The 26,892-nt window shown below is 42.8% G+C and overlaps 1 protein-coding gene across 1 annotated transcript in view; it reads right to left on the reverse strand.

Annotated features, from left to right (window-relative positions):
- Positions 1-26,892, reverse strand: part of DGKB (diacylglycerol kinase beta) — a 374,677-nt gene that overhangs the window by 85,958 nt on the left and 261,827 nt on the right. The window contains exons 24-25 of the mRNA XM_018557729.1: positions 14,373-14,463; positions 4,673-4,868 (exon numbers count right to left, since the gene is read on the reverse strand). Coding sequence (XP_018413231.1) covers positions 4,673-4,868; positions 14,373-14,463 — 287 coding nt within the window. The remainder of the gene's footprint in view (positions 1-4,672; positions 4,869-14,372; positions 14,464-26,892) is intronic.

A 26,892-nucleotide genomic window follows, 5' to 3' on the forward strand; every position in this document is an offset into this window, starting at 1 on the left:
TTAATATTTTGAATTGTATCCTTTGGGCTATTGGAAGCCCACTATATCTCTATATCTCACACATATATATATATATATATCTTGCAGGGAGAAAAACCTGCAAGAACAGATTGTGAAAGAAGATTGGGCGGATCGCATGCAGTGAACATTAAAGTTCGGTCATCTCCTACCGCAAAACATATCTGCAGCCAACTGCGTGTATTGAGTTCATTTCAATATTACGCAATGCTCACACACCCTATGGTTGTTGCATAAATCACACTTTACACCAGTCTGAGTCGGCAAGAAATAACTTCCCCCAAAGCTGATATGAAAACATGTGACTTCAAACTGCGCAGAAGCTTCTAGACGTCCCAAGCGCTTTCATACCCGCCATGTCCCCTGCTACAGTATGCTAGATGACATACGACTCTTTAGTCTTCAATCCAGATGTCATCCATTGACGAGAACATTTCATCTGCAGGTGCATTAGTGTCTTTAAATGCCAAAACAAATTCCGCAGAGAACACGCCATTACAGGGGGTAATGCTATTTTCATCTCTTAAGGTAAGTGTCTCAATCGTTGTCACAAAGGTGACAACAGCGTTTATGTCAATGACAATATCTCAAAACTGGAGCAGTTTCCAAAAAGCCATGGCAATAATCATTTGTTTTTATTGTTATAAAAAAATCTTACATAACTATGTTTTTCTTTCTTTGTTGTATAGATCAGTTTCTGTGTCTCATTTATAATGGAACTCCGGCCAAAACCTTTTTTTTTGGGGGGGGGGGTTTGGATAGAGTGGAAAGAATGAGAACCTTTAACCTCTAGTCGGTGTGGCATCTGTGGCTGTTTCTCAACCAAAGGTTTTTCTGTGTGCTCTCAGAGCTGAGTAACAGCCACACCCCTCACACAGACTTGTATTGCAGAGGAGGAGGGGGTGTGTCCAACCAGGTCTGTTACTAAGTGCTGCTAGCTGAGCGCACTAGGTCTAACTTTGCAGTCCTTTTTAAAACAACTGACACAGCTGCTGCCACAGGAAAGTAGAGGTAAGACTATAAAAATAGAGGTTGCTAGACCAATGTCTCCTTATCTAATTCCTCTGTATTCATTGGGCTTTAATAGCGATACAATTAAATGGCCCTCCATGAAACCTTTAAAGGAGAACTATGAGATGAGTGATTTCCACTCACCTCATAGTTCTAGCTGACCTGTGACAATGAGACTGTCACAGGTCGGCTCAGTAGATCGGGAGGTGAGCGAACATATACCGGGTTCGGTATATGTTCATTAAACATTAAAAATGTTTAATAGGATCTTCAGATGCGAATATGAGGTTCTGGAAGTTGATAGCCAACAGGTTTTAAAGGTTTACAGTGGGAATATGTGCAACTCCTGAACTGTGTTGGCTATGGACTACATTTAAAAAACATTTTAATAACATCTGGGTATCCTACTGAACTGTGGTTTGGTGCTGTGTTGTCTCTTGCACTTTACATATTAGAGGTGATCAGCCATGGTTGTGTATCGCAAGGTGCGAAGAGGAGGCGTAACAGGGGAACCAATCAGCCACTAGGAAGTCATTACATGTTACCTGTTTAAAGTAGATATAAACCCTAACTTAATGACATTAAATATGATCCACTCCAGTGATGGCTGCATGGCATTTTTGTGAGTAGGTTTCCTGATGGTGACACAGTGGACCATTATGTATATGATATTGTGTTTTGAAAGTGCACTTACACCAGTCAGCCATAACATTATGACCACCCTCTTAATATTGAGTAGGTTCCCTTTTGCTGCCAAAACAGCCCTGACCCATTGAGGCATGGATTCCACTAGACTTCTGTGGTTCCTGGCACCAAACCATTTGAGCTACAGTAGTTATTCTATTGAATCGGACTACACGGGACTGCCTACGCTCCCCACACACATCAATGAGCCTTGGTCACCCATGACCCTGTTGCTGGTTTCTCAGCTTTCCTTCCTTGGACCACTTTTGGTAGGTCCTGAACACTGCAGACTGGGAACATCCCACAAGAGCTGCAGTTTTGGAGTTGCTCTAACTCAGTTGTCTAGCCATCCCACTTTGGCCCTTGATAAAGTCGCTCAAATAATTAAGCTTGTCCATTTTTTCTGCTTCCAACACATCAACTTCAGGGACAAAATGTTAGCTATGGCCACTGAGAGGTGACACTGTGAGAAGGTAGTGTGACACTGTGATAACACAGGCACACTATTGGTAGACAGTGGGGATAGAACGTTGTCACCCTATAAAAGGAAGTACCTAACCAAGGACCCTCATGTCAGGATCACCAGGAATTACTTTAAGAAAAATGAAATCTGACAATTTGAAAATATTGGAAACAACTTTTGAAATTACATAAACATGTTAAAGCTTATAGGAGATGTTAGTTTTGGGGTTTTACATCTTCTTTAAAGTGTCCATTTTAAGTTACATTTCGATAACCTCGGATATTTGAAGAGGCAATGGAGGCACCAGACCAAAATAGAAGGTTTGGCAAAGTCTCAGACTGATCCCCTTTCCAAAACGCAATCAGACGTTACATTCTATCCCCCGTGTCGATGGATGTGCTGTTCAAATCTCTAGTCTCTGAGTGTTATTGTGCACAGAATGGGTTCTTACAGTCTCTAATCAGGGAATTTTCTGTTAAACAATGAAGAGATAATTCCCTGTTGACCCGAAGACCTCAGCAAAGCATATAAATACCCTGAATTTAAAATAAAGAATAGTTCCTCAAAATTGCTATCGAATAAGGCATTATTATATCACAAATCAAAAAGTCTGTAAAATAATACAATTAAATAACTAGAAAATTTGTCGTTTTTCTTTTTTTTTTGTCACAAACGGCTACATTTATTAAAGTGCTGCAAAAGCAGGCTGCATGCAAAACAATTTTAAGGTAGGTAATTGGTAGCAAAACAGGTCACTTTGTATTTTTACTTTGGCAGCTGAATTGGGATGACATCTACTGTAATTTTGTTACATTTTCTCATCCACATAGCATAACTTCAAGAAACATATTTTTTGATGATGTTTCTGCAAAATCTGGGGCTGGAAAATCCTGCTTAGTTCTCACAAACTATTATCACTTCTAAACTCTCTGTCCTAACAAAGAGTTAAAGACCTGAAGACATTGTATATTAATGAACTTTTTTTTTTTTAAACTGTCCCTCAGATAGTCCCTTATCCTCTCACTGGCTTTTATTCTAACCACTAGATGCTGCCTGTAAAGTCCTATGTATAATATTTTTTCAAAGAAACAGCTAAAAAGGTTAAAAAAAAACACAGCCAAGAAGAATCCCAACAATATCTTGTCGGGTTCCACCCCGAGTGCCTAACTATCCCCTCTCTCTTGTGCATGGTTGAGCATCAGAGCCATCTGCACCAGTCCCTTCCCAGTCTGCAGCTCCAGTAAGCACTGAAGAAGCAGAGAGGGGAGAGGAACCAAGAGCTGACCGATCAGACCCCTGTCTGTAGCTCCCGTGAGCACTAAAAAAGCAGAGAGGGGAGAGGGAGATAACCCTACGGTCAACGGTGTGTAGCTCCAGTTTGCACTGGAGAAGCAGAGAGGGTAGAGAGGGACAATCCTGCAGGAAGCTGTGACTGACAGTGACTGCTCTCCAAAGGGAGCAGCAACCAAAAGCTGACCAATCAGACCCCTGTCTGTAATTTTAGTTAGCACTGGAGAAGCAGAGATGGGAGAGAGGGACAACCCTACAGGGAGCAATAAGTGACAGTCACTGATCTCTGCTGGGAGCAGTGACCAAGAGCGGACCAATCAGACCTCTGTCTGTAGCTCCAGTTAGCGCTGGAGAAGCAGAGATAGGAGAGAAGGAAACCCTATGGTGAGCTACGACTAATAGTCACTGTTTTCCAATGGGATCAACAACCAAAAGCTGACCAATCAGACACATGTCTGTAATTTTAGTTAGCACTGGAGAAGCAGAGAGGACAAAGAGGGACAAACCTACAGGGAGCAGTGACCGAGAGCGGACCAATCAGCAGTTACAGCTGCAGTGTCCCACACCGGCTCTAAGTAGTAGGAAGCATATGTTTTGTCTCTCCCCGCACTTATCTTTTAAAGCTGAACTCTAGTTAGTGTATGATAACATAGTGCCAATAACATGTGACTGTCCCCGCAATCCCCTCCCCCATTTATAGTGGTATTGGTGTAGCACACTAACATCAATAAGCTGTTTAGAAGATAAAATATCAACAAGTGGTTAAATCTCTTGGTAGAGATTTCATTGCCCCTGCAGCCACAGGGTCGGACTAAACCCTCACATTTTGTCGTCCTTGATTGAATGGCCTTGTTGCTGGTACCATCCTTGATGTTCTCCATGACTTCTTGATCAATACACATAAGTAGTAGATGCAAAATTACATTGTTCTCTTTTCTCCATAAAAAGGAATGATTGGTTAATGATGTACAACAATGGGATTTTTTTAGCCTACAGTATAAAAAAGCAGCTACAGGTAACCAGCTATGACCTGGTATGTGCCCTGTCTTGGCAAGTACACAGCTTTCCAGGACAATGCATGAGAGGCCACCGAGGGTTTCTCGCTATGTATGACCAGGTTACCTTATTCACAAAGCATCACAGTAGCTGTGATAACACAATTCCTATGACTGTGCATACATTCTGGTGCTTGCGGAATTACTGTACCTTGTGCTGAAAATTTCAGCTCTTTCACATCAGTGACTGTGGTCCTTTTGTCAAGATTCTTCTTCTCTAACCTTCGATTACTCCGCCTTTTCTTGGTCTCCCCCCAAAGATTTGAGCCGCCATGCATGCTCGGAATGTTGAGAAGAGCAATGCCTTCAAGGGAGATGTTGCCCAGGTCCATCTGAATGCCATCACACTGTAGAAAAAAAAAAAAATCATTAAAAAATGCCAAATAACATTTTAAAGGCAAATTATGCCTAAAATATGGTAATTGCCTAAAGTCAATTGCAGGGGTCATTAATACAAACATACCATAAAATTCAGTGACCCTTATTCCGCTCCTCACCATGCTTTCAACATTTTTAAACACTCATTCATCAGACCACTACCACCACAACCACCTCCCCCCAACATTTTACTATAATGAGGAATCTTCAACCCTTTTATTTTCAGAGGTAATCAATAGCTTTGTGATGAAATTTAGAAGTTTTGCCAACTGTTTACTCAACAATCTTTTGTACCATTTTGTATGCCAAAATGATTTTTACATGGTTTTGGGAGCGCATATGGGGACTTGGTAAAAATGCTCATAAAGTCTGCAGGCAGAAGGCTGAGGTGTGATCCATGCATTATTCCTCATTCTGGCAGACTCTGGTGCTCTCCTCTTGACTCCAATGCTTTTTGGTTGTTGGCAAGCCCTCTCCATCCTATTGGCCCTGCAGTGTACTTGAAAATGTCAGCATGCACGAGGCTCCAGGGGATCGGTCGCACGGATAGAGGAATGCCATTGGTATGGAAGCCACCATTGCTAAACTCGCTTTTAAATCTTAAAGCTGAACGCCAACCTTCCCTTCAGTCTTGTACAGTTATACAGTCTCCTGTCCTGTATTGCAATTGCTTTCTCAATACATAAGGAACACTGTAAGCTTTACTTTTAAACAATCTCCTAAAAACAAGGAGCTCCTGAATGAACTTAGAACTCAACTCTGGTCACAGAATTAGATGGCAGCCACAGAGACTGCAGCTTTTAAACAAGCAAACTCTTAAAGAGTCTGACCACATTGCCCAATGGGTTCTCTATAACATAACAGACCTTTCTTGCTCATCTGTTATTCTGCTATCGCCTTCAATCAGCATGCAGTACGTCTTGATGCTCTTTTAACTCTCCCAGTTTGAGCTCTTCTGTACAGGGACAGCAGGAGGATTCCAAGCCTAATTCAGGTAATTATACTGCTTTCATTAAAAAATACATTCAAAATTGGACCGAAAATGTAAATCAATGGAGGTCCATTGTCTTCCGTTCCATTTCTTTTCTTTTTTTTTGCCAATCTTTATTTCATATAACATGTCCTGATTAGACAAACATCTATGTATTGGTTTTTATTTTTAACTTCTGTTCCTTTGGTTGAGTTGACATCCGTTTTTGATGCGTTGCATTACGGTGCAATGGAAAAAAAAGGAGAGCATGCTCTACTTTTTTTTTTCATCGCACTGCAAAGGAACAAAACAGATTGCAGCGGTGTGAATTGGTCCCATTCACACCCATACATTTTTTGTATTACCTTCTATAGGCATCCGTTGAGATCCATGGAAAGCGGGATACTAACAGATTCAGTGTGAATGGGACCTTATTATATATCAATGAATACAGAGCTGCAGTCATTTGTGTCCTTTATATATCTTTTTATATAGCTGGAGTTCATCTAAAACTACATGTAGGCAAATACAATATTAATATAAATACTACAAAAAGTGCAGCAGTAAAAATAACCACAAAATACACCTAATAATACAAAACTATAGTGACTAAATTAGCTTTGTTACTAACTTGTACATTCAGCAATGTGAATGAATCCTGCGACATGAAACCTAAGCAATGCATTACATCCACAAATGGTGTTACTTCAGTGCTCACAGTGCCAGTGCAATCGTCGAATGGTGACCACTGTGCTCCCTCTTACAAGTGTTTGAGTAAAATATTGAAATGAAACCATATGGGGTTAAATGATATAAAGATATAGAGGCACACCTCTGCAGCCAACAGGTTATATATAGACCTGAAGATTGTAGTAATCAAAGCGGCAGGAAGGATTGAGAGAGTTAGAAATGCATTTAAGGAAATGACCAACGATGTTCAGTTCAACGAGGAGAAATGGCCACTTCCTCAATCTGCCAATACATTAGTAGTGTTGATGGTAGTTTGAAAGCTTGATCACACCTCCAATTGCTATTTCAGACCAGTTAAAAAAACATATAGATCAGAGGAATCATTCTCTTTGATATAAGATTTGTGTAAACACTTGAAAGAGGGCTCAGGAGAAATCGCCAAATTCAGCCGTTATGTACGAGGACGGAGATAAGAATTTTTTAATAGGCATTGTGTGTAAGAAAAAGTGCAAGAAGCAGGAGCCTTCTAAAAAAAATAACCTGGCCTATGTTCTATATGGCCAAAAGTATGTAGACCCCATTCTAAATGATGGCTTTCAGGTGAAGGTACTGTAAATACTACAATATACCAAGACATTTTAAACAATGGTGCACGTCCAACCTTATGACAACAGTTTGGAGAAGGCCCTTTTATGTTCTAGCATGACTGTTGCCCAAAGAAAGGTCCATAAAGACATGGTGCTATATAGATTCTGTATAATAATAATAACTGGCGGTGTGGGGGGTAGCCCCATTGCAAGGGTTAAGAAAAACTTTCCCTGTTTCAAGCGTAACATGGTTGAATGGGGTTGGAGGAGCTAGGTCAGCACAGAGTAATTAGACACTCCCAGAAGAGGAGAGGCCCACGACATGGCAGGAGGGAGGGGGCTATGCTAGGGATTGACTCTTCCTGGAATGGTCGAATCCCCTAGCACAGGGGTGCCCACAATTTTTTGTGCTAAGATCTACTCTTCAAATGACAATCTACATGAGATCTACCAATGAAAACAAACATCTCCCTCGCTCTCTCTCTCCTGGCTGTCTCTTCTCGCTCTCCTGGCTGTCTCTCCTTGCTCATACTGCTGGCTGTCTGCTCTCTCACTCCTGGCTGTAATTCCTTGTTTTCTCTCCTGGCTGTCTCTCTTTGCTGTCTCTCCTTGCTCTCTCTCCTGGCTGTCTCTCTTTGCTCATCCTGCTGGCTGTCTGGTCTCTCTCTCCTGGCTGTCATTCCTTGTTTTCTATCCTGGCTGTCTCTCTTTGCTCTCTTGGCTGTCTCTCCTTGCTCTCTTGGCTGTCTCTCCTTGCTCTCTTCCCTGGCTGTCTCTCCTCTCTCTCTTTCCTGGCTCTCTCTCCTTGCTCTCTTTCCTGGCTCTCTCTCCCCGCTCTCTCTCCTGGCTCACCTTGCTGTATTTTGCAACAGGCTGTGTAAACTAATATTCTTTGATGTAATACATAGCACTTCAACCACCAGAAAGGTGTCAGGGAGCTCGGCTCAGCAGATTCAGGCTAATAGGTAATAATCTGTGCACAGCTAAATAAATATAACAAAATGGACAAAAAGGGGCCGCCATTCACACCCTTCGTGATCTACCAGCATCAGCTTTGACAGCTACGGGTAGATCACGATCTACCTAATGGGCACCCCTGCCCTAGCACATTCAAAGGTACATTTCAAAGTAAATAAAAAAATGTTTTATAAGAAGGAAAAAATGCTATTCAAATGTTTTGATCTTTCTGTGCTTTTACCTGCCTTTTTGTTCAGTTGATGACAGGGTCCCTTTAATCTCTTTATTTAACACTCTATTTTTATTTAGCCTTTACTGCAAAACGGAGTTTGATAAAAATTCTGGTCATGGCTGTGCCGGCTTCTATACATTTCAGATAAAAAGATATTAATTTCATAATTAAAAGTAATCTTGTGTAAATACCCTGCAGGCCTCTATGAATCAAACACATACTGCGTGTCAGACTACCCACTGGGTTCAAGTGGAAGGCACTGGATGGATAATTAGATAGTACACCTTTTCCAAGCTCATTTGCATGCATATAATATTTTTTGCACACTGACAAGCAGCAGTAACAACAAAAGTCAGATTACCACAGGGAATTCCAACAAAGAAGACTTCATTCCTTATAATTTACAGCCTAAATTAAAATAATTTGATCTTTGACAAGGATGAAATGTCAGACAGCAAGGGGTCCTTCGCAAGCCACAGCCTGCGGATTCTGAAATCTGCCTAATTTATGTCAGTCATTCCATAATACATATTTAAGCATTACACAAAAAAGATAATACATATGCAAGCTGACACCTTTGGTATTTTCCCGCTGTTAATTTATAAAGGTCTGGAGTCCCCAAACCAAGTGGAATTATTTAAATAGGTGGAGACACGTCGGCCGGAGGGGGGGGAAGGTTGGGGAGTGCAAAGGCATCGGCGGTTATTTTCGCTTAATATTGAGCGCGGCGGGGAGTACGACAAGGCAATTATTCAACTCGGAATCAGAACCCCGTTGTGACTTGTTAGACTAGCTAGTTTTCACATTTAGCTAGAGGACCTCTAATTAACACCGATCGTACACAGATTAGTTTGCACTTTTGCAGTTTGGTTAGCGAGTTAGGACATTGACGTAAGTGGCGAAGCTGCGATGATAGGGCGATGGCACGGTCCTGGGGAATTTGCATTGCTGAGATATATGTGGACATGACTCTTGCCAGGGTTCAACTATGTGCGAATAGCAGGAAATACATTGTATACACTCTTTTCTCTTTAACTTGGTAATCCTACCAATGATTGACTCAAAACTACTTGAATATAAAAACAAAAAGTTCCAGACCCAGAAGTAGATGCTAGTGGAGTGGCTTCTTGGTGAAAGAATCCGAGATCCCGATATCTTTCTCTTTGGTTACCTAGGGAAAAGAATGGACCCTTAAAGGGTATCTATGGTCAAAAACTAAAACTAAATCTATATTTCTAGATTTAATTTCTATAAATTCTATCCCATCACGTTCTCAAACAATTCATCCCCACACAGCTACCTCCTCATGTATCACTTCTCCCTCCCATTTAGAATGTAAGCCCTCAGGGGCAGGGCCCTCCTTTCCATCTTGTCTTGAATTGTATTGTGATTGTAATGTGTTCCTTATATTGTGAAGCGCTGTGCAAACTGTTGGCGCTATATAAATCCTGTACACTAATAATAATAATCCCAATCCTAATAACCAGATCCATCTAGAAGATTGTAGACTTACTTATTGAAGATGCCCATAGGATGGATTTCCTCAATGCACCAACACCATTTCACTTCCACACTCACAGAGCTTGCCTTCTGAACCACAACCTAACATCTAAACAATGTAACATTATCATTGCTTGCTGGAAGCAATGCATGATGGGTTATGTAGTCTTGAGAAATTGCATCACATCAAGAGACGTAAAGCACACTGGGAATCCAGAAGGTTGATGGAAGTGATGGGCAGATGGAAGGCAGCACTCACTACATAAAAAGGGATTTATTTTTTTCAAGTAAGCTTTGATTGCATTATCAAAAACAACCACAATATGTATTCCTATTACAATGCTGATGTCACAACAGGGGAGGATATGCTGGAACTTTACAACTCCTTTCATTTTAAACACAGAAGTCTGTTCTTTAAAGTAGAACTAACTTTTTTTTTTAAATGCCGCTTGGCGCCGTCTATTGGCTGTAATGTGGAATGAATGGCATTTACCTAGCTATATGCTGGGCGAAGCCTTTATAGATCAGCCCCTGTGTGTCTCTTCTCTCATAAATGATTCTACCTGTCTGTCAGCATTTTTTTTATCTGAGAGGACAATAAACTACACACAGTGTAGCTCGTTGTCACAGCAGAAACCTAAAGGTTCCTGCAGGTCAGATCAATGTATTCCTTGAGTGCTCGGAAGCCCTAAAGCACAAGATTCCCTGGTATACAAATTATGACCAGTTCTTATGGTCATGTGGTTCCATCTCTTTATTTTCTGTATCTCACTATTGGCCAATGAAACTGCCTATCACCATGATCTTGAAGAACTTTTGAGCACTGGGGTGTTCAGGATGTTAGTTATGTGTTTAGATGAAGCACTGTATATATCATAGATATAAGCATGCATATAGAAAACCAGCATAGACTAGCATTGCACTACAACGCCATCTACAGCTCAAAAGACAACAGTAGAATGTCAGTAATATGCTGTTGTAAATTTCAAACACAGGAGTCTTGGGGCATTCTGAAGGAACGCTAAGGGGGTTATTTACTAAACTGCCGAAGGCGAATGATTATCAATTATTAAACTGTCAAAAACTGTTTTTGTGTTTATTGTTCAATTAAAGGATTTTTTTCTAAGGTGTTGTCTGTTTATTTATTTTTTACTTAACCCTTTGGTGAAGGAGTAGGGGTAACAACTATCCCTTACTCATTCACGAGGGTGGGGGGTTTTATGAAAGGGGGTACCCAGATGCAGATGAGCCCCCCGGCCCGCTAACCCCCACAACCACTGGGCAAGGTTGTTGGGAAGAGGCCCTTGTCCGCATTGGCATGGGGAAAAGGTGCTTTTCCATGGGTCCCCCCTGAAAAAGCACCCTCCCAATGCCGAGGGCATATGGCCTGGCCTCTCTGAAGGTGGGGGGGGGGGGGCACTTCCCCCCCCGGCCCCCCCCACCATTTTTACCCAGGCCCCCACACATATTTTTTACTTCAGGGTCCCCCCTAACATTCCTACCCGACCTAAAGGGTCTATGATTTAAGAGGGGGAATCCGCAACATTGTTTTTAAATTATCCTATTTTTTAACAATTTGCGGGGAGTCCTTCAGGCAGAGCCGAGCCAAAGCACATGCGTTCGGCTCAGCTGTCTCCTTTGGCTGCTGTACGGGCTATTGTGAAAGATAGGATGCCAAGTAAAATGCATTTTTATGCATCATAATGGTGACGGTTCAGAGTTGTATCAAATGAGAAAATGCAAACAACACATAGGACGTATGCGGTTAATAAATATCTAAATGTCAAGGGGTACCTGGATAAAGTGACCCAAGCTTGTGTGTATGTGGTGAACGCTGGCTTTTATGAAGCGATACACATTTTAATAATGTTAAGAAACAATATATTAGAGATTCAATCCTTCTAAAACTAGTTATTCACTTCTTTGGTTTCGACTGACAGTTTGAATGACTCATCACCTATTTATAGCATTCAAGCACTTCAGTGACAAGACCTCTTCTTCTGCGTTTCCAGCTCCTCTCACCAGGCCACAGTTATTACAACAGAATCTTACAGTTTTTTCATTTTATCTCAAATTACGGACAATGCTAAAAAAGGAGTGAGACTCAAAGGAGCGAGGGAACTTAGGCAGGATTCAACACTGCAAGAGTCTTTGAGAGATACACAATATGGCCAAAGGTTTGAGGACCATGACCATCACACCTACATGAGCTTGTGGGACATCTGAAAAAAAACACCTTGTGGCTTCCCACAAGATACTGTCCATAGTGAATTTGTGCCCATTCAGTCAAAAGATCATTTGTGAGGTCAAGTACTTATGTTGGATAAGAACACCAGGCTCACAATCATCATTTTATTTCATCCCAAGCGTGTTCAGTAGGGTTGAGGTCAGGGCTCTGTGCCGGACACTTGAGTTTCTTCACACCAACCTAATTAATCTATGTCTTTATGGAGATGGTTTGTGCATAGGGGACATAGTCATGCTGCAACAGAATAGGGTCTTCCAAACTTTTGCCTCAAGCCTAGAAGTACACAGTTGTCTAAAAGGACTTTTTATGCTGAAGCATTAACAGTACCCTTCACCCAAAACAGGAGTGACTCTTTAAATTTTACCTTGCTGGGCTGTAATCAAAGCCTAAGCTAAATTTATAGTCCTGCTTTCCACACGTTTCCTTGAGCTCAGTGTTATTGTTTGCTTCTTTTCTGCTGCTGGGGTGTGTCCCTGGAAATAGGGCAAGAATATACAATAATGCTATGAATATGTATATACCCTTGGCCAACCACTAGGAGATTTATTGCCAGTGGAGCAAGCTGGGATAGGGTAAAAATATTTGGGAAAACCTCGGGACGCTCTCGTCCCCACAGGCCTCCTGCCACTGGAGGGTGTGAGATGAAAGTCTCATCCTCTTAGGCCTGCTGCCTAGGGATAGCAAATGTGACATTTTACTGAGACCTAGGCTACCACGGCCTTGCTGGATTGGTTTCTCTGGTAAACTGGAGCCTAAACCTGGGAAGATACACCAAGAAGGTACTTCGGCTGGAGGTAAGCAATATGAAGAAAAGTAAAGGGACTATAGGACCTTCAGCAAAAAATCGTTTTAATACTTTTTAAAGCATTTTATACCCTCTGATGGCCATCTAGTCCCTTTATTTTTCTTCATATTTCTTAGCTTGTTTTTTGGTGGAGCTCTTAGTATGCAAAAATTGGTTTGTGAATTATCCCACTCTGCATGAAAGTCTTTTTTCACTATTTTGCCTCACTTTGGATGGAGGTGCCTGATAAGCCAGAGGTGGGCTTGAATCTTATATGATGTTGGCGTCTTACTCAAAAAGATAAAATTGTATGGACTAGTACAGCTAAGTGTCTCTATTCACAGGATGCCAGTCTGGTCCTTTACCCGTGAAGGTTGTGAGTATGTTTTCATTGGTGTCTGCCATGTCCTTAGAGGTGTCCTGTGCCATGCCCTCTCCCCTTGAGTTTATACTGGCAAATAAACTCAACCAGTGGCGTATCCAGGGTATGGTACATATGACACATGCCCTGGGTGCCACTTGAAGGGGGAGGTGCTACTCCTTGGGTAAGCGAAAGTTCTCCGACCCATGGAGACAGTTGACTTTTTTTTTTTGTCCCCATCTCTCTCCCATACACACCCCCCGGCTCCTAGCAAAACAGAGACGCTCTAACTGGTGTCCTGCCCAGTTTCTGGCAACCAGTGATCTCATTGGTTGCCAGAAGCTGGGCGGGACACAGGCCAGATTGCACCAGGTTGCTAAAAACTGGGTGGGGAGATGTGCCATACACATCTTCCCACCTAGCTCTTTGCAACCAGAGCAGCCAGGGAGATGTGTATGTGAAGCGCTAAGTGTGTTATTTTGCTTTTGATGTACGTCAATAAATAGACGTAATCGATTTATTATTGGAGTGCTGGTGTCTATTTCTTTTCTTTTGTGTATGTGAGGCGGACACTGGCCAGAACATCCCAGGTTGCTAAGAGCCAAGTGGGAAGATGTGTATGTCCCTTACATATCTCCCCGCCAAGCTCTTAGCAACCCGGGATGCACTGGACAGTATCCCACCCAGCTCCTGGCAACCAGTGACATAACCAGTTGCCAGGAGCTGGGCAGGCGCAAGGGGCGCAATTTCTTTGTAGATACTCCTCTGAACTTAGCTCAACTGTTTAAAAGTGACTGTGACCATCTCTACATAACACCACTTAAAGTCAACGACTGAGGCGAGATGTCAGCCCACCTGACCTCAAGGGGGCAAGGGGATGGTGCACTTAATAATTTGGAGGGGTGACCACATACTTCTGTCAATATAGTGTATAAACTAATAGTGGAATGAGTCACCAGCATCTGCACATAACTAAAATATAGCTTTGGCTGGCCTCTGGCCTCAGACCCTTTAACAGACTAATTTCCTTTGAAAACATCTATATTCCTGAAAGCTTTAATATTTTCATAACTGAACATGTTTCACCCCAAAAATGCACTGACCGTATGTTGCAGTGAATGATTTAAAGTCTCCAATAACTTACCTCTATCTCAATTGCTTCATGCAGTTTCTTGCATGTTGCAGAGAAGGTTTCAGACGTACCAAACTCGAAGTACCAAAATTTATTCTTCATTCTGAAGAAACAAAAACCAAAAAGTTGAATGCATTAAATTCTCAATTACTCAATAAAACTTGTTTTCCTAAGCTAATATATAAAGTGTAAAGCTGAAATTCCATCAGATATAAAACAGACAAAATCATGCAGCTCTGTGTTCATTAATACATCCTTTATTATTTGAATTTGACTTGGCATCAACCTTTTGCAGAAGAGGAAGAAGCAGCACAATAAACCAATCAGTTGTGTTACAGTCAGGGGTGTTGCTACAGTATTTTACCACCTGGGACGGGGGGGCGGGTTTGAGGCTCGGGGGTTGGGGACAGCTGGTGACAAATGTTAACTGGGGGGGGGGTCTGCATCTACCTCTGGGTCTGGCTCTCTCCGGGGTCCTGCCCAGCTCACTGACATCATTGGTTGCCATGCAGGAGCTGGGCGGGACGCCAGCCAGAGCGTCCTGCTCAGCTCCTGGCAAATAGTGACATCAGTGAGCTGGGCGAAATGCCGGCAAGAGCATCCCAGGTTGCTAAGAGCTCTGGGACTCTCCCTGGCCAGAAAGGGAGCAGCAGGCACACATACCACCCCCCTCCCCATGTGAACCAATGAGATGCCTCGTTATATAGAAGGCCTTGATTACAGTGCTCAATTGCTAACAATGGACATATTGATAGGAGGAAAGAACATAGTGACAGCCAGATGAGCTCATCAGTCCACTGCTTCTCCTTTCACTGTCCAATCACAGGCAGGGAGTGGGACAAGACCTGTATGTGTTACCAAACTTCAGCAGAATAAAATCAGGTCTCCTGCCCTGCCAGACTAGACTGTGCAGAGTGGCAGTGCTGTGTATATATTAGGACTTGACGGACATAAACAGTTCCCATATATTGAATGTATTTGTGTGTATTTAGCTTTTTGCCTGGAGCTCAGCTTTAAGAAGCAGCAAAAGATTAATAGCACACTGACCTCCAGTGTGCCCATTTGTATGAAGCTGAGCGCACGCTGCAGTGCTGAAGGACAATTTAAAAACTATTTGTGCATGAAAAAAGCCAGTGTGTTGGGAAAATTGGACGCAGTTCATGTAGGAGTATGAATGGGTCTCTTTATTAGGCTTGCTTACTATGAGGTTGCCGCAGTACGATAAAGTAAACACAGTCAAGGTTCACAGAGAGAGTGAGCTTTTTACGAAAAGAACATTCCATCCGAGTTCTAGACGGACACAAAGTTTATGAAACGTTTTCTAGCACCAAATTATTTCTAGCAAAAATGAATGCTGCGTCGTGTTTTATGTCTGGAGATTTTATTTTATGTCTGCGCAGTTTTTATAAAGTGGGATTCTAGACAAATACAAAAAAAGCAAACATCAATTAATTCAGCTACATCGTTTTTTCAAAACTTGATGTATTTTAAAATGTAACGAGTGTAATTTGTGTTGATACAGCAGAGCTCAGACAGTAAAAAGGAGGGGCAGCATGTGGAGCTAATCAGGTTATATATGCAGCCAGGAGAAGAGTGAGTAGGAGGATGACCACATCAGCATTCCGCTTCTAACACATGGTTCAATCCACTGTCTGGGGGTGTGATTTAATCAAGCATTCCATCCAACATGAAGCTTACATTCTGCAGCAAATGCAACAGAAAGAGCCGATTCCCATTTCGGGTGCCTGTAGGCATGAATGGAAACCTGTTTAGCCTGAGCCGGCACCCCCTTTCTTGCTGCGTTGTGCACTCCTTTGCTTTGCTTGGAGAACCTTTGGAGTGCTGGTGACTTACTGTTTTGCTTACTTGTTGGCAGGATCCGTCCACTTTCACATATGAAGGGCCCCGGTGTCACGAAGGACTGCCCTAAATGCCTGAATGCCTGTCCTCATCAGACAGCCTTACGCAGCACGGGGTCCTTTACCTGCATTTGCAGATGCTGGTGGTCCCTGTAGGCGCTACTGGTCTCGGAGCAAGAGGGTGCATTTTGGCAGAATGCACCCTCCTTGCTACTGCTGGTGTTGTATCTTGACACAAGACCAGGAATTAGGCAGAATAGGTACCTGCATGTGCCTACTCTGCCTAATGGTAAATCCGGCCCTGGGAACAGACAGCCCCAACCAACTCATACTCACCTTCACTGTGCTTCCTTGCAGCTCCTTCCTTTGATGCAGCCTTTGCAGAATACCTGGTATGAACTTTGAGTCAGATGGTATGCATGATTGTATGCATGATTTAAAGCAGAACTCCAGGAAAATAATATCTTATCCCTTGCAGGATAGGATATTGTGGAGCTACTATCGCACTGCAAGGGTTAAGGTTAGGTGCTCATTTTGTCTAGGGAGCTAAAGTAACAAACTTACACTCACCCGAAACGAGATCCTCACTCCAGCCTTGCTCCCCCTCCACTCCAGCAGTATAAGGCCTGTGAGCCATCACGTTCTATACAGTGTATAGAATGTGAGGATACCAAGTGCCATACCATTGCTGGAGTGGAGGAGACATGCTGGAGGGAGCGGCGTGGGGGCCAACCGGGATCACGGTTCAGGTGAGCATAACTTATTTTCAGCTCCCTAGCCAAAACCAGCACTGAGCCCTTGAAGTGAAGGAGTAGCCCCACTGCAATGGTCAATGTTTTATGTGTCTGCTTTAAACACAACCCCAGCCTGCTTATTTGAGAGAGCAGATATTGGGCACCCCCTTCCCTCCCCATATGGAATCCCACAGGGTATATTTTATATTTTTTCTATTTACTTACCTGATCCAGATATTTATGGGTTGGCCCATTGATTTGCAGGGTCCTATTTGCCTCAATGATGGAAAGAACGGCACTGATGTGATGACTGGAGGACACAGTAGTGACATGGAGGTTGGCAAGAGAAGCCAGTGAGCACAGCGGAGAGACACAGAAGATCAACACAGGCTTTAGAGGAAGATTTCTCTTAAACAGAGTGGCGGTTGAGGGGTGCAACAGGGGAGATGTATTAACTCCTCTGCAGGAAAAGTGTTTGGACAATTTAATTTTTTTGACAAGGTCATGACTAATGTAGAACCGATGTCCCAATTCCCTAATTACAAAGACTACTAGAACCACCAATCTCCCTCTTCAACACGATAAAATAGACCACACTTTTTATGGAGTTGAATGGCCATAGCAGCCTTTTATTATTATAGAAATTAACAATATTAAACTTCACAGAAATTGGAACAATTCACCATGAGATTTTTAAGGTCTTTTGAAGGCCCAAATTATTACCAGATATGGTGTCTCTGCGGAACCCCTTGAATCAGTTAGGCCCCCAGCCGCACCACAGCGCAGACATCGACCGCAGACACCTCCATATCTCAATTGCCTTTTCGACTACCATATAGCACCATGACTTGAGGACCCATACCAAGACAGGTCTCCAAACATTAACCACCATCACCTATATTCTCCGCCTTCAAAAGACCCCAAAAAACGCCAACACTGCTATGGCAGTAACTGACCACAAACAAAGCGTTCGGGCGGGTGGGTGGTAAGTTCTCTCTTCATCCGACGATCTCCGACTAACTCCAGCGAGACCCTCCTCCTCAGACCACCGCAAAAGCTCCGCCTGGACTTTGTACCTGACCAATAAGGTAAGTGACCTTGCTCCTTGTTGACCCATCCCTTAATTAACTCTTTAATCATTGTTTCCCCAATTCACTTAGTCATGTACGCCCTCCCTCTATTTTTTTTTTTTTTGCTTCAGGCCTAACTCTTTAATGTTTTTGTTAAACCTGTAACTATTTATAAATTGTAGTTCTATATGCATATGGGGGATACACAGGCTTTGCTTCGTGCTTTGCAGTGCTGCCCAATGGTTGGCTAACACATCGAAAACAATGCACTGAGATCTTTTGTCAACAGTTGTTAAGAAGGGAAGCAGAATGATTGCACATTAAGCATTTGCTCCCACTAGTGGGTCATTTGCCAACTGTTTCTTTTTTTCCAACACAGTAACAATAATACAGCAAAGCAAACTTATAAAAATATGAGAGTCATAAAAAATGATTACGTTAAAAACTGCAGTAACATATCAGATTTACAATCAGTGAACCTACACGACGCTTTATCTTTAATCACTACTATGTAACAGCAAAGTTAATATTAACCTTACCCAGAAATTAGGTATATTTGTACATTTCCTTTTAAAGGGATGACTCACGCGGGCAGTGAACCGTAGTAATTTGCAAATGCTTGTTGTAACTTAGTATATTTAACCAGCTTCCTGTCTATTTTAAGAATGCTGGACAAAACAGATTGTCCTTCTGTTACAAGCTGGTGTTGACTGTGAAGGTTCTACGCGAGGAAGGAGTCATATGGAGTTAAAGATAGATCAATTTAAAGATCAATAAAGATCAGTTTATTATAAAGAACATTATACGAATGCATCATCCTTAGGACTATGCAAGCGAGAAGAAGACATCTGCTTGGTTATAAAAGGGATTCATTTCATCGCCAACATAGAAAAACAGGGTGTAACCAGAGACATGGCAGCCCAGATGACTGCTACTGTATGGGGTCCATGGACAGGGGAGCCCAGCAGGATGGGTGTGGATAATCTATCATTATTTGATAATCCACAGTGGTGCAATAACAAAACTGCTGCCCAGTAGAGCAATTTTAACTTCACTACGTTGCCCACATGTCCTGTCCCTCCCTCAACCAAGGCTGACATCAGAGATATGGTCTTATATGCCACTTGAAACAGGTCACAGAGAATGCAAGGGGGGATTTCAACAGTCAGCCCTGCCTTGGAGATGAGTGGGACGCTTCTCTTTGCGTAATAGACATGTGCGATTTGTTTAGTTCCGAATCAAAATTCAGATGAATTTTCCGAAAATACCAGTGTCAGTGGTAGATGGGAGCATTGGTGCTCAGCATTAGGTGGGTGGAAAAAACTGTGCCAAAAAGCTTGTGTTGGGGACAATAGTGCCCAGCTGGTGGGAGGAGGAACAATATGGCTTAGTAAAGCAAACCATATTGCACAGTGGGAGGTGGGGGCACAATATTGCACAGTGGGGGATGGTGGGACAAGTGTTGAGAGGGTGGCGGTGGTGAGGGCAAACAATAGTGCCCAGTGGGGGCAGTGATACACAAATAAGATACATTTTGGTGTATAGTTAAAAGAGAACTATGGGGTAACCTTTTGATCTCATAGTTCTCTTTAGGGTCACAGGAGGACATATACTAATCTCCTCCCATGACCCAAAGCTCAGTCTATAGTGGGCTATAGCTCGCTATATACTGAGGGTTCTGCAGTATACTGAGGGTGCCGCAGCCTGACAATTCTGTCGAGATCCACCCAGCTGACTAAATGTATCTTTCATGACCGGTTCCCTTTAATTGCAAGCAGACCCAATTTAATAGGGCAAAAAAAGAAGTTCTAAACATTATCAGTGTTCTAAGCCTTTCACTTTGTTACTGCAAATTGGGACAAAGCAGATAATAAAAAAAAAAAGGCAGCCTCGGACTTAGCCGAGAGCAGTAATGAATTTAATAAATGCAATATTTCGAGACACACTCCGCTGCCGCATGATGGATCTGAATAAAGACATGAGCGTGTTCAGTTCCACCGTCGACTCTCCATGCAGCTCAGAAGGCTGATCCATGTAGATGTCTCAGAACAGTTGTTACTGATGAACTAATTCTACTTTTAAATTGGTCTTGTGGCTTTTGGCAAGCATCTGTTTTGATAATTGAAGAGTCCAGCTTAAGCACCAGTGGAAAACTGTTTCTAACAAGCTCTCCGTGGTTACTAACTGCGCTCTAATTGAAGTGCTTGAACAAAATGTTACCAACCTGATTTGTACTTTACACCGCGATAAGATGCCGTATGAGCCGCATAAATATATGAATACTATAGAGAAGGCAGGTCATTGAGTTACCAGCTGTGTACCACACAACATAAAAGCTGGCTTCCTTTTTCTTTCTATACTGTCAAATAGAAGTATTATCTGTGCTACAAGAAAACAAAACATTTGTGCTGTTACCAGCTTAAAGCAGAACTCCGGTTCAATTGTTTCTTTCTAGTGGCACCTTCTTTAGGCTTAACTCCAGGATAAGCAAATATTGTCCTCATACAAGGGTCATGTGTATTCTTCTTGAATCTTGGTGAGCTGTGTGTTTTTCTTCCAGATCTGTGCAGTCATCCAGCGTGAGACTTGGAGTTTCCTGTAATAAAGACCGCTCACTGCTGCTCTCTCCTAGTGCAGGGTGGCTGGTCTTGTCTCCACCTCCTCCTGTAATAAGGACTGCTCACTGCTGCTCTCTCCTAGTGCAGGGTGGCTGGTCTTGTCTCCACCTCCTCCTGTAATAAAGACCGCTCACTGCTGCTCTCTCCTAGTGCAGGGTGGCTGGTCTCGTCTCCACCTCCTCCTGTAAGAAAGACCTATCAATGCTGCTCTCTGCCATTGTGCAGGGTGACTGGTCATGTCTCGGTCCCCTTCTGTAGTTTTCTGTCCTGATGGGACCTTCAGGGCCTCTCTCATGGCTCTGCTTTCTGCACAGGCTATGTGCAGCGCAATGATGATGTCACTGGTAATACTAGCTGGCCCAAAAAAATTGACTATCTAGATTTCGGGCAGTGTTATGATTTAGCGTTGCTTCAGTTGGTCAGGTTGGTCAGTTGCTTCAGTTGGTTCAGTAACATGATGTCCCCAAAGAATGAGGTCAGCTGCCTTCCTGAATATACTGAATGACCAGGTTTTGCCATCAGTTGATTTTTTCTTCCCTGATGGCACAGGCATATTCCAAAATGACTTTGCAAGGATTCATCGGGCTCAGATTGTAAAAGAGTGGCTCAGGGAGCATGAGACATCATCTTCACACATTGAGTGGCCACCACAGAGTCCAGAACTTAACCCCATCGATAATCTTTGGGATGTGCTGGAGAAGACTTCACGCAGTGCTTCGACTCTCCCATCATCACTACAAGATCTTTGTGAAAAATGAATGCAACTCTGGACGGAAATAAATGTAGTGATATTGCATAAGCTTTTCGAAAGGATGCCACAGCAAATGCGTGCCGTAATCAAAGCTAAAGGTAGCCCATAAAAAAATATTAGAGTGTGTGACTTTTTTTTTGTCCAGCCAGTGTATATTGGTTTGCAAAGGCATTTGGTGCACATAAAGTAGATGAATATCCTATGTGGCTATTGAAGAATGTATTTAAATGAAATTTTGGTGCTAAGAGTTCAGTTTTAACACAGAAGGTATTTGCATGTCTCACTTCCATCACAGATCCAAAAAGTAAAGGGTTCATTCCTCATTTAAGAATAGTAGGCAGAACCATGCAAAGCATTATTTTATGCCCCTGTGCCCTACTGCACACCCAGAACTGCTGGTGTATAGTGCAGATATACCCTAATATTATAGAGTCATTTATTCCAAACTGCATATGGCTGCTTCAGGCTAATTGGCCACCGTCAGTGCAATGTATGAAAACCATAAGCCCTACCCAGTGGCATCACTAAGGGGTGTGGCCCGCACCCGAGTGACACCATTAGGGGGGTGCAACCAAAATGACTGACACTCATTTTGGTATCATAACCCCCCCCCCACCGAAAAGCCGGGCACTAGGTCATGAACCGAGAGCCCGACTGTTGCTCGAAAGAGAAGGGGACCTGGCAGCATACATTATCACGCCGGGTTAATGTCCCCTACTCTCCCTGCCGACTTCCATCACCAAGATGGATGCCGGCAGTTAACAGCGTGTGACGTCGTCACGTGCATGCACAATGGCTTCACTGCTGGGTGTCACCCGGTACATGCTCCGGGCGACACCCTGGCTCGGGATGCCCCTGGCCCTACCCTATAGGATCTATGGTTTCCATACAATGCACTGATGATGGCCAACTAACCTTAAGCAGCTGTATGCAGTTTTTAATAAATGGCTCTATAATATTAGATTATTTCTGTACTATAAACCAGGACACTGTAGGGTCACCCCTGATTACTATCCAGCAAACCCTGCCGCTGTACTAAAGTCAGAAACTCAACTTAATTTGCATCTAGATTTCAGCCAGAGCGTCCTGCTCCGCTCTTGGCAACCAGTGACGTCAGTGAGCTGGGTGGGATGCCAGACAGGGTGTCACAGGTTGCTAAGAGCTCTTAGCATCCTGGGACACTCTGGCTGGAAAGGGGCAAGACCCAATGAGATGCTGCCTGAGGCAACTGTTATAAGGGAACCCCTCATAATGGGCACAGCACATGTACAGACTCAGGAACATAGTTCAAAGAGTTCGCCAACAGAATCGCCGAAAGACAGAAGAGACTGCTGATTTTATTCTACAGCTTCAGCCATACACTAAAATAACAGTTTTGGGTGGACTGAACCTCTAAGCAAAATCAGCAAAAACTGACTTTCTTGTTTGGCCAGGTCTTGGCGTAAAACAGCAATTTTTATTTTCTTTATGGACCATTAGGATCTAAACCTCCTAGAAAGTTAATCAATACATATTTGTACTCTTGGCTATTGTGTAAGCAAGTATGTATGGATTTTCTCTGACTCGTCCCACTCCTTGAGGCTTGCCCATAATCCGAGACGAAAAATAAGAATTTCATTATCTGGTCCAGTTCTTCTGTACACATTTAAATGAGCTTTATCCATCAGAAGCACTTGTTTAATGTAACAGCATATGACAGTCTATGCAACTTTATTGTTATTCGCCGATACCAATAACAATAATGGAAGTCCCATTAAGAAAGCCAGGCGGTGTGTAATGACTTGCCACCTGGCTTCCTGATTAACCGGGAAGCCGGGCGGAGTGTAAAGACTCGCCTTTCGGCTTCTTGATTAGCAAGGAAGTCGTCTCCATGCTCCCTTGTCACCAGGAACAGGAGCAAGTATGAGTACTCGCCCAATGTTCCCGATGCCTACAGGGCTGGATTTACTCTCTCTGCTGCCCCAAGGCCAGGTTTCTCAATGTTCCCTCCTACCCGCTAACCTCCCCCATGGAGAATGGCAGACCTGCAGGTTGCACACAAGTGATCTTGGCGAAATCGTCGAGACCACTTGTACAAAACAAGTGGCAGCTTCCCCGCAGTACATTTAGCTCTGATTGCCCAAAGCAGGGCTAAATGTAGAAAAAAAACTACCTTGCATCAGAAGATAGGAAATCCACACCCCTGCTGCCCCTCTGCTCCCTGCAACCCCAAGGCCGGGCCTTGGTTCGCCTTGTGGGAAATCCGGCCCTGAATGCCTATCTTTCGGTATCAGGAAGCCGGGCGGCGAGTCATTACTCGCCCCCCCAGCTTCCTGAATGGCCAAGAAGCCGGTTCTATGCGCCATCATCACCAGGGAGCATGGAGATGGCTTCCTGGGTAATCAGGAAGCCCGGGGGTGGGCAATGACTATCTGCCGGCTTCCTGATTGGCCTGGAAGCTAGCTCCATGCTCCCTTGTCACAGCATCTCAGTCCAGGAAGTAGATGGTGACACTGGATGAAGCTCCATCTTTCTGGAGAGGAAAGCAGATGAAGGCATTGTGAGGGGGAATACTATGATACCTGTGAGAGGTAATAAATACCTGACAGTTTTACCCTTATACTATATGTTACCTAGCCTGCATACCCTGAACATAAAAAATGTATCTGGTGCTAGGTCTACTTTAACTTCTTTGTAGTTATTTCAACACAACCAACTGTTAAAACAAGAAAAGTAAATCATTAATAGAAAAGTCTGGTAATGTACAGTATATTGTAACCACCAGCTTGAGTTATGTCCACCACATGTCTGCCTCGCAGTAAAGTTGAGTGAACCGCTGGCTGGCTTCACACTTACAGTTATAAAAAAAAAAGTTGGCAAACTTACCCCCAGACAACCTTGAATATAGAATCAAAAACAAATTGTGGTATAAAGAAGCTCTAAGAAAATCTATAATGACAGCTAAGTGAGTTCATCAGTTATTTACCAGCCGCATACGTGAATTCTGTTTATAGAAAGCAGTACAGGCCAAGGCAAGCTTTGACTTTCAACCTTTGGTATCACAACGCCGGAGAAGGAAAACAAAATGTATCAATCTTTTGATGTCATAAAATTGTTATTGATCTTCGAGTATTTATCAAGGTCACCTAGTATCTCAAAGTAGACTGTGATATGTAGACCAGAAGTTCAGTTGAAGGCCACAGATGGAAGTTCAAACTACCTGGCCATCTTGTGCTCCCTTTTCCACCAATAACTCATTCTTCTACATAAAAAAGTCAATTTTTCCCAAGACATTCCAATACAAGGTGCTCATTTAAAGGCAAGGGTGGTGATCCAAAGTATATGATAGAGTGGACAAGGGATAGACCCTGGTGACCAATGTCACTGAGACAGAAAGTGAAGGACAATTCAACATTTTAGCAATGCCATGAGAGCAGGAGGTGAGAGCAAATCATGTAATGGCGACTGATGTTCTGGTGATAACTATCCAAGATGGGAATTACGACACAGAAATAGGAGGTTACTTAAAGTGGACCTTTACACTCAAAAATCGAATTCTACCAATGCATCCCTCTATGTATGATGATTAATAATAACATAGACACGTAAGGTGTAAAATGCTGTGATTGTGAAATACTTACACTTGCAGAGCATTCACTTCCTGCTTTGAAATGGCAAAATGACTTCAGTTTGCCAAAGCAATGCACCCTGGGATTGCCTTGTCTTCAGCAGAGCATTGCTGGTAAATCTCATCACGAGATCTCAGGGAAAGGCATTTGCCTCCCCTGAGATGATGTGCATGGTCACATGTCCTAGTCACATGTGCCATAAATCAAGGAAGTAAATGAAGAGCTAGTAATCTGCACTTAGTAAACATGGCCACTGTCAGAAGACTGGGGAAGAAAATAGCAATAGGGTATGCAAATAATAGAAAGCCAGCAATTATCTATAAGTATCTGTTTGTAGATTGTCATCACTAAACATTTTTAAATGTGTGTTTGTTGTTATTTTAGAGATATGGGTAAAGTTCCACTTTAAGGCTGGTACTTGTTTACAGTTTTGTTTCTTTACATAGTTACATAGTTGGTCAGGTTGAAATAAGACACAAGTCCATTGAGTTCAACCTATAGGTTAGAAGGAGAAAGATATGGGTAAAGGTACATGGGTTTAATCCATGTACCTTTAGACTTCAGATCAGCTCCAATGCTTGAACCTTCAGATCTGAGATCAGCCCCAAATCATGCACCTTTACACCTCAGATTATCCCCAATGTATGTACCTTCAGACCGCAATTCAGCTCCAGTACATGCACCTTCAGACGATGGATCAGCCCCAATTCATAAACCTTCATACCTCAGATCCTTCAGAACCTTCAGATCTCAGATCAGCCCCGCTGTAAGCAGTTTCACAACTAAAATCAAACTCTGTAAATATTATTTTAGCTCAGGCTGGGTAAATGCAAAAAAACACCAACACCTTCCTGTGTCCTCTCTATCATCACTGTGTTCCTCCAAGGCCAAAAACATTCCTCTTACTTATATTCCAAGGCTCTGCCCACGTGGAAGAGAAATATATTTCAAATATATTTAGCAAATAAATGTATATATGTGACATATATTTACAATATATTGTCTGACTCAAATATATTTTAAGATATATTCAAAAAATGTAAATGAAAATATATTTTCCCAAGTCACATATTTGAAAATATATTTTTCTTCCATGTGGGTGTTGCTCCCACACTAGCTCTAACAGCTATCCAGTTGCTTCCTGGGTTGATTGGATGACCTTCAGGAGGCCCAGTGCTTTGCCAAATAACAGTAAGATGTGTCCTCAGGGTGACAGTCAATGGTAGTGGGTGCCACCGAAAAAGATACTGCATGGTCGGCCTTGACAGGTGGTGGGGGGATGTTGACCTCTGTTCCAACCATTAACTGTAATGTGTTTATATTTATGTCTGTGTCTCCACTGGAGAGACAACAGCACTCCAGCAGCAACAAAGGTGGCAGTATAGATAGCAAAAAAAGAGAAATTAATTCTTAGGGTTCAGATACACTATAACAGACTGAGTCCCAGTGGTAACTGAAGACTAAACCCCGGGACCCCAAGACCGCAGAGCCAAACTTTCATAACCTATTCCAGACTATGAAGAGCCGGAGCAACCACAACGGGCTACTTTTCTTCACTACAAACAGGTAGAGTCAAAGCCAGGCGAGATGAAATCCACACCCCTCCCTGTGGTCATTCTGCCCGGAGCGAACATTAAATAAACACGCTGAAGATAACTAACTCCTCTTCAACTTTAAGAAAATGTTTCAAGGATGAAGGGGAAATGAAGTAGTCTCTCTTTTTGTGTTCCAGCTACAAAGGTAAGCTGAAGGTAAGGTTGTCAAGCACCCTTAGAATACAAGGCTTGTTGGCTGGGAATCAGGATCTTGTCTTGTGCAAAAGCATTAAAAGCCTAATTAGTTATCATCATCAACCCCATGCTGACTGAAGAGACGGAGCGCATCAAAAGATG

The sequence above is a fragment of the Nanorana parkeri genome, unplaced genomic scaffold, assembly GCF_000935625.1.
Source record: "Nanorana parkeri isolate BGI_ZX_2015 unplaced genomic scaffold, ASM93562v1 scaffold300, whole genome shotgun sequence".
Taxonomy (NCBI): domain Eukaryota; kingdom Metazoa; phylum Chordata; class Amphibia; order Anura; family Dicroglossidae; genus Nanorana; species Nanorana parkeri.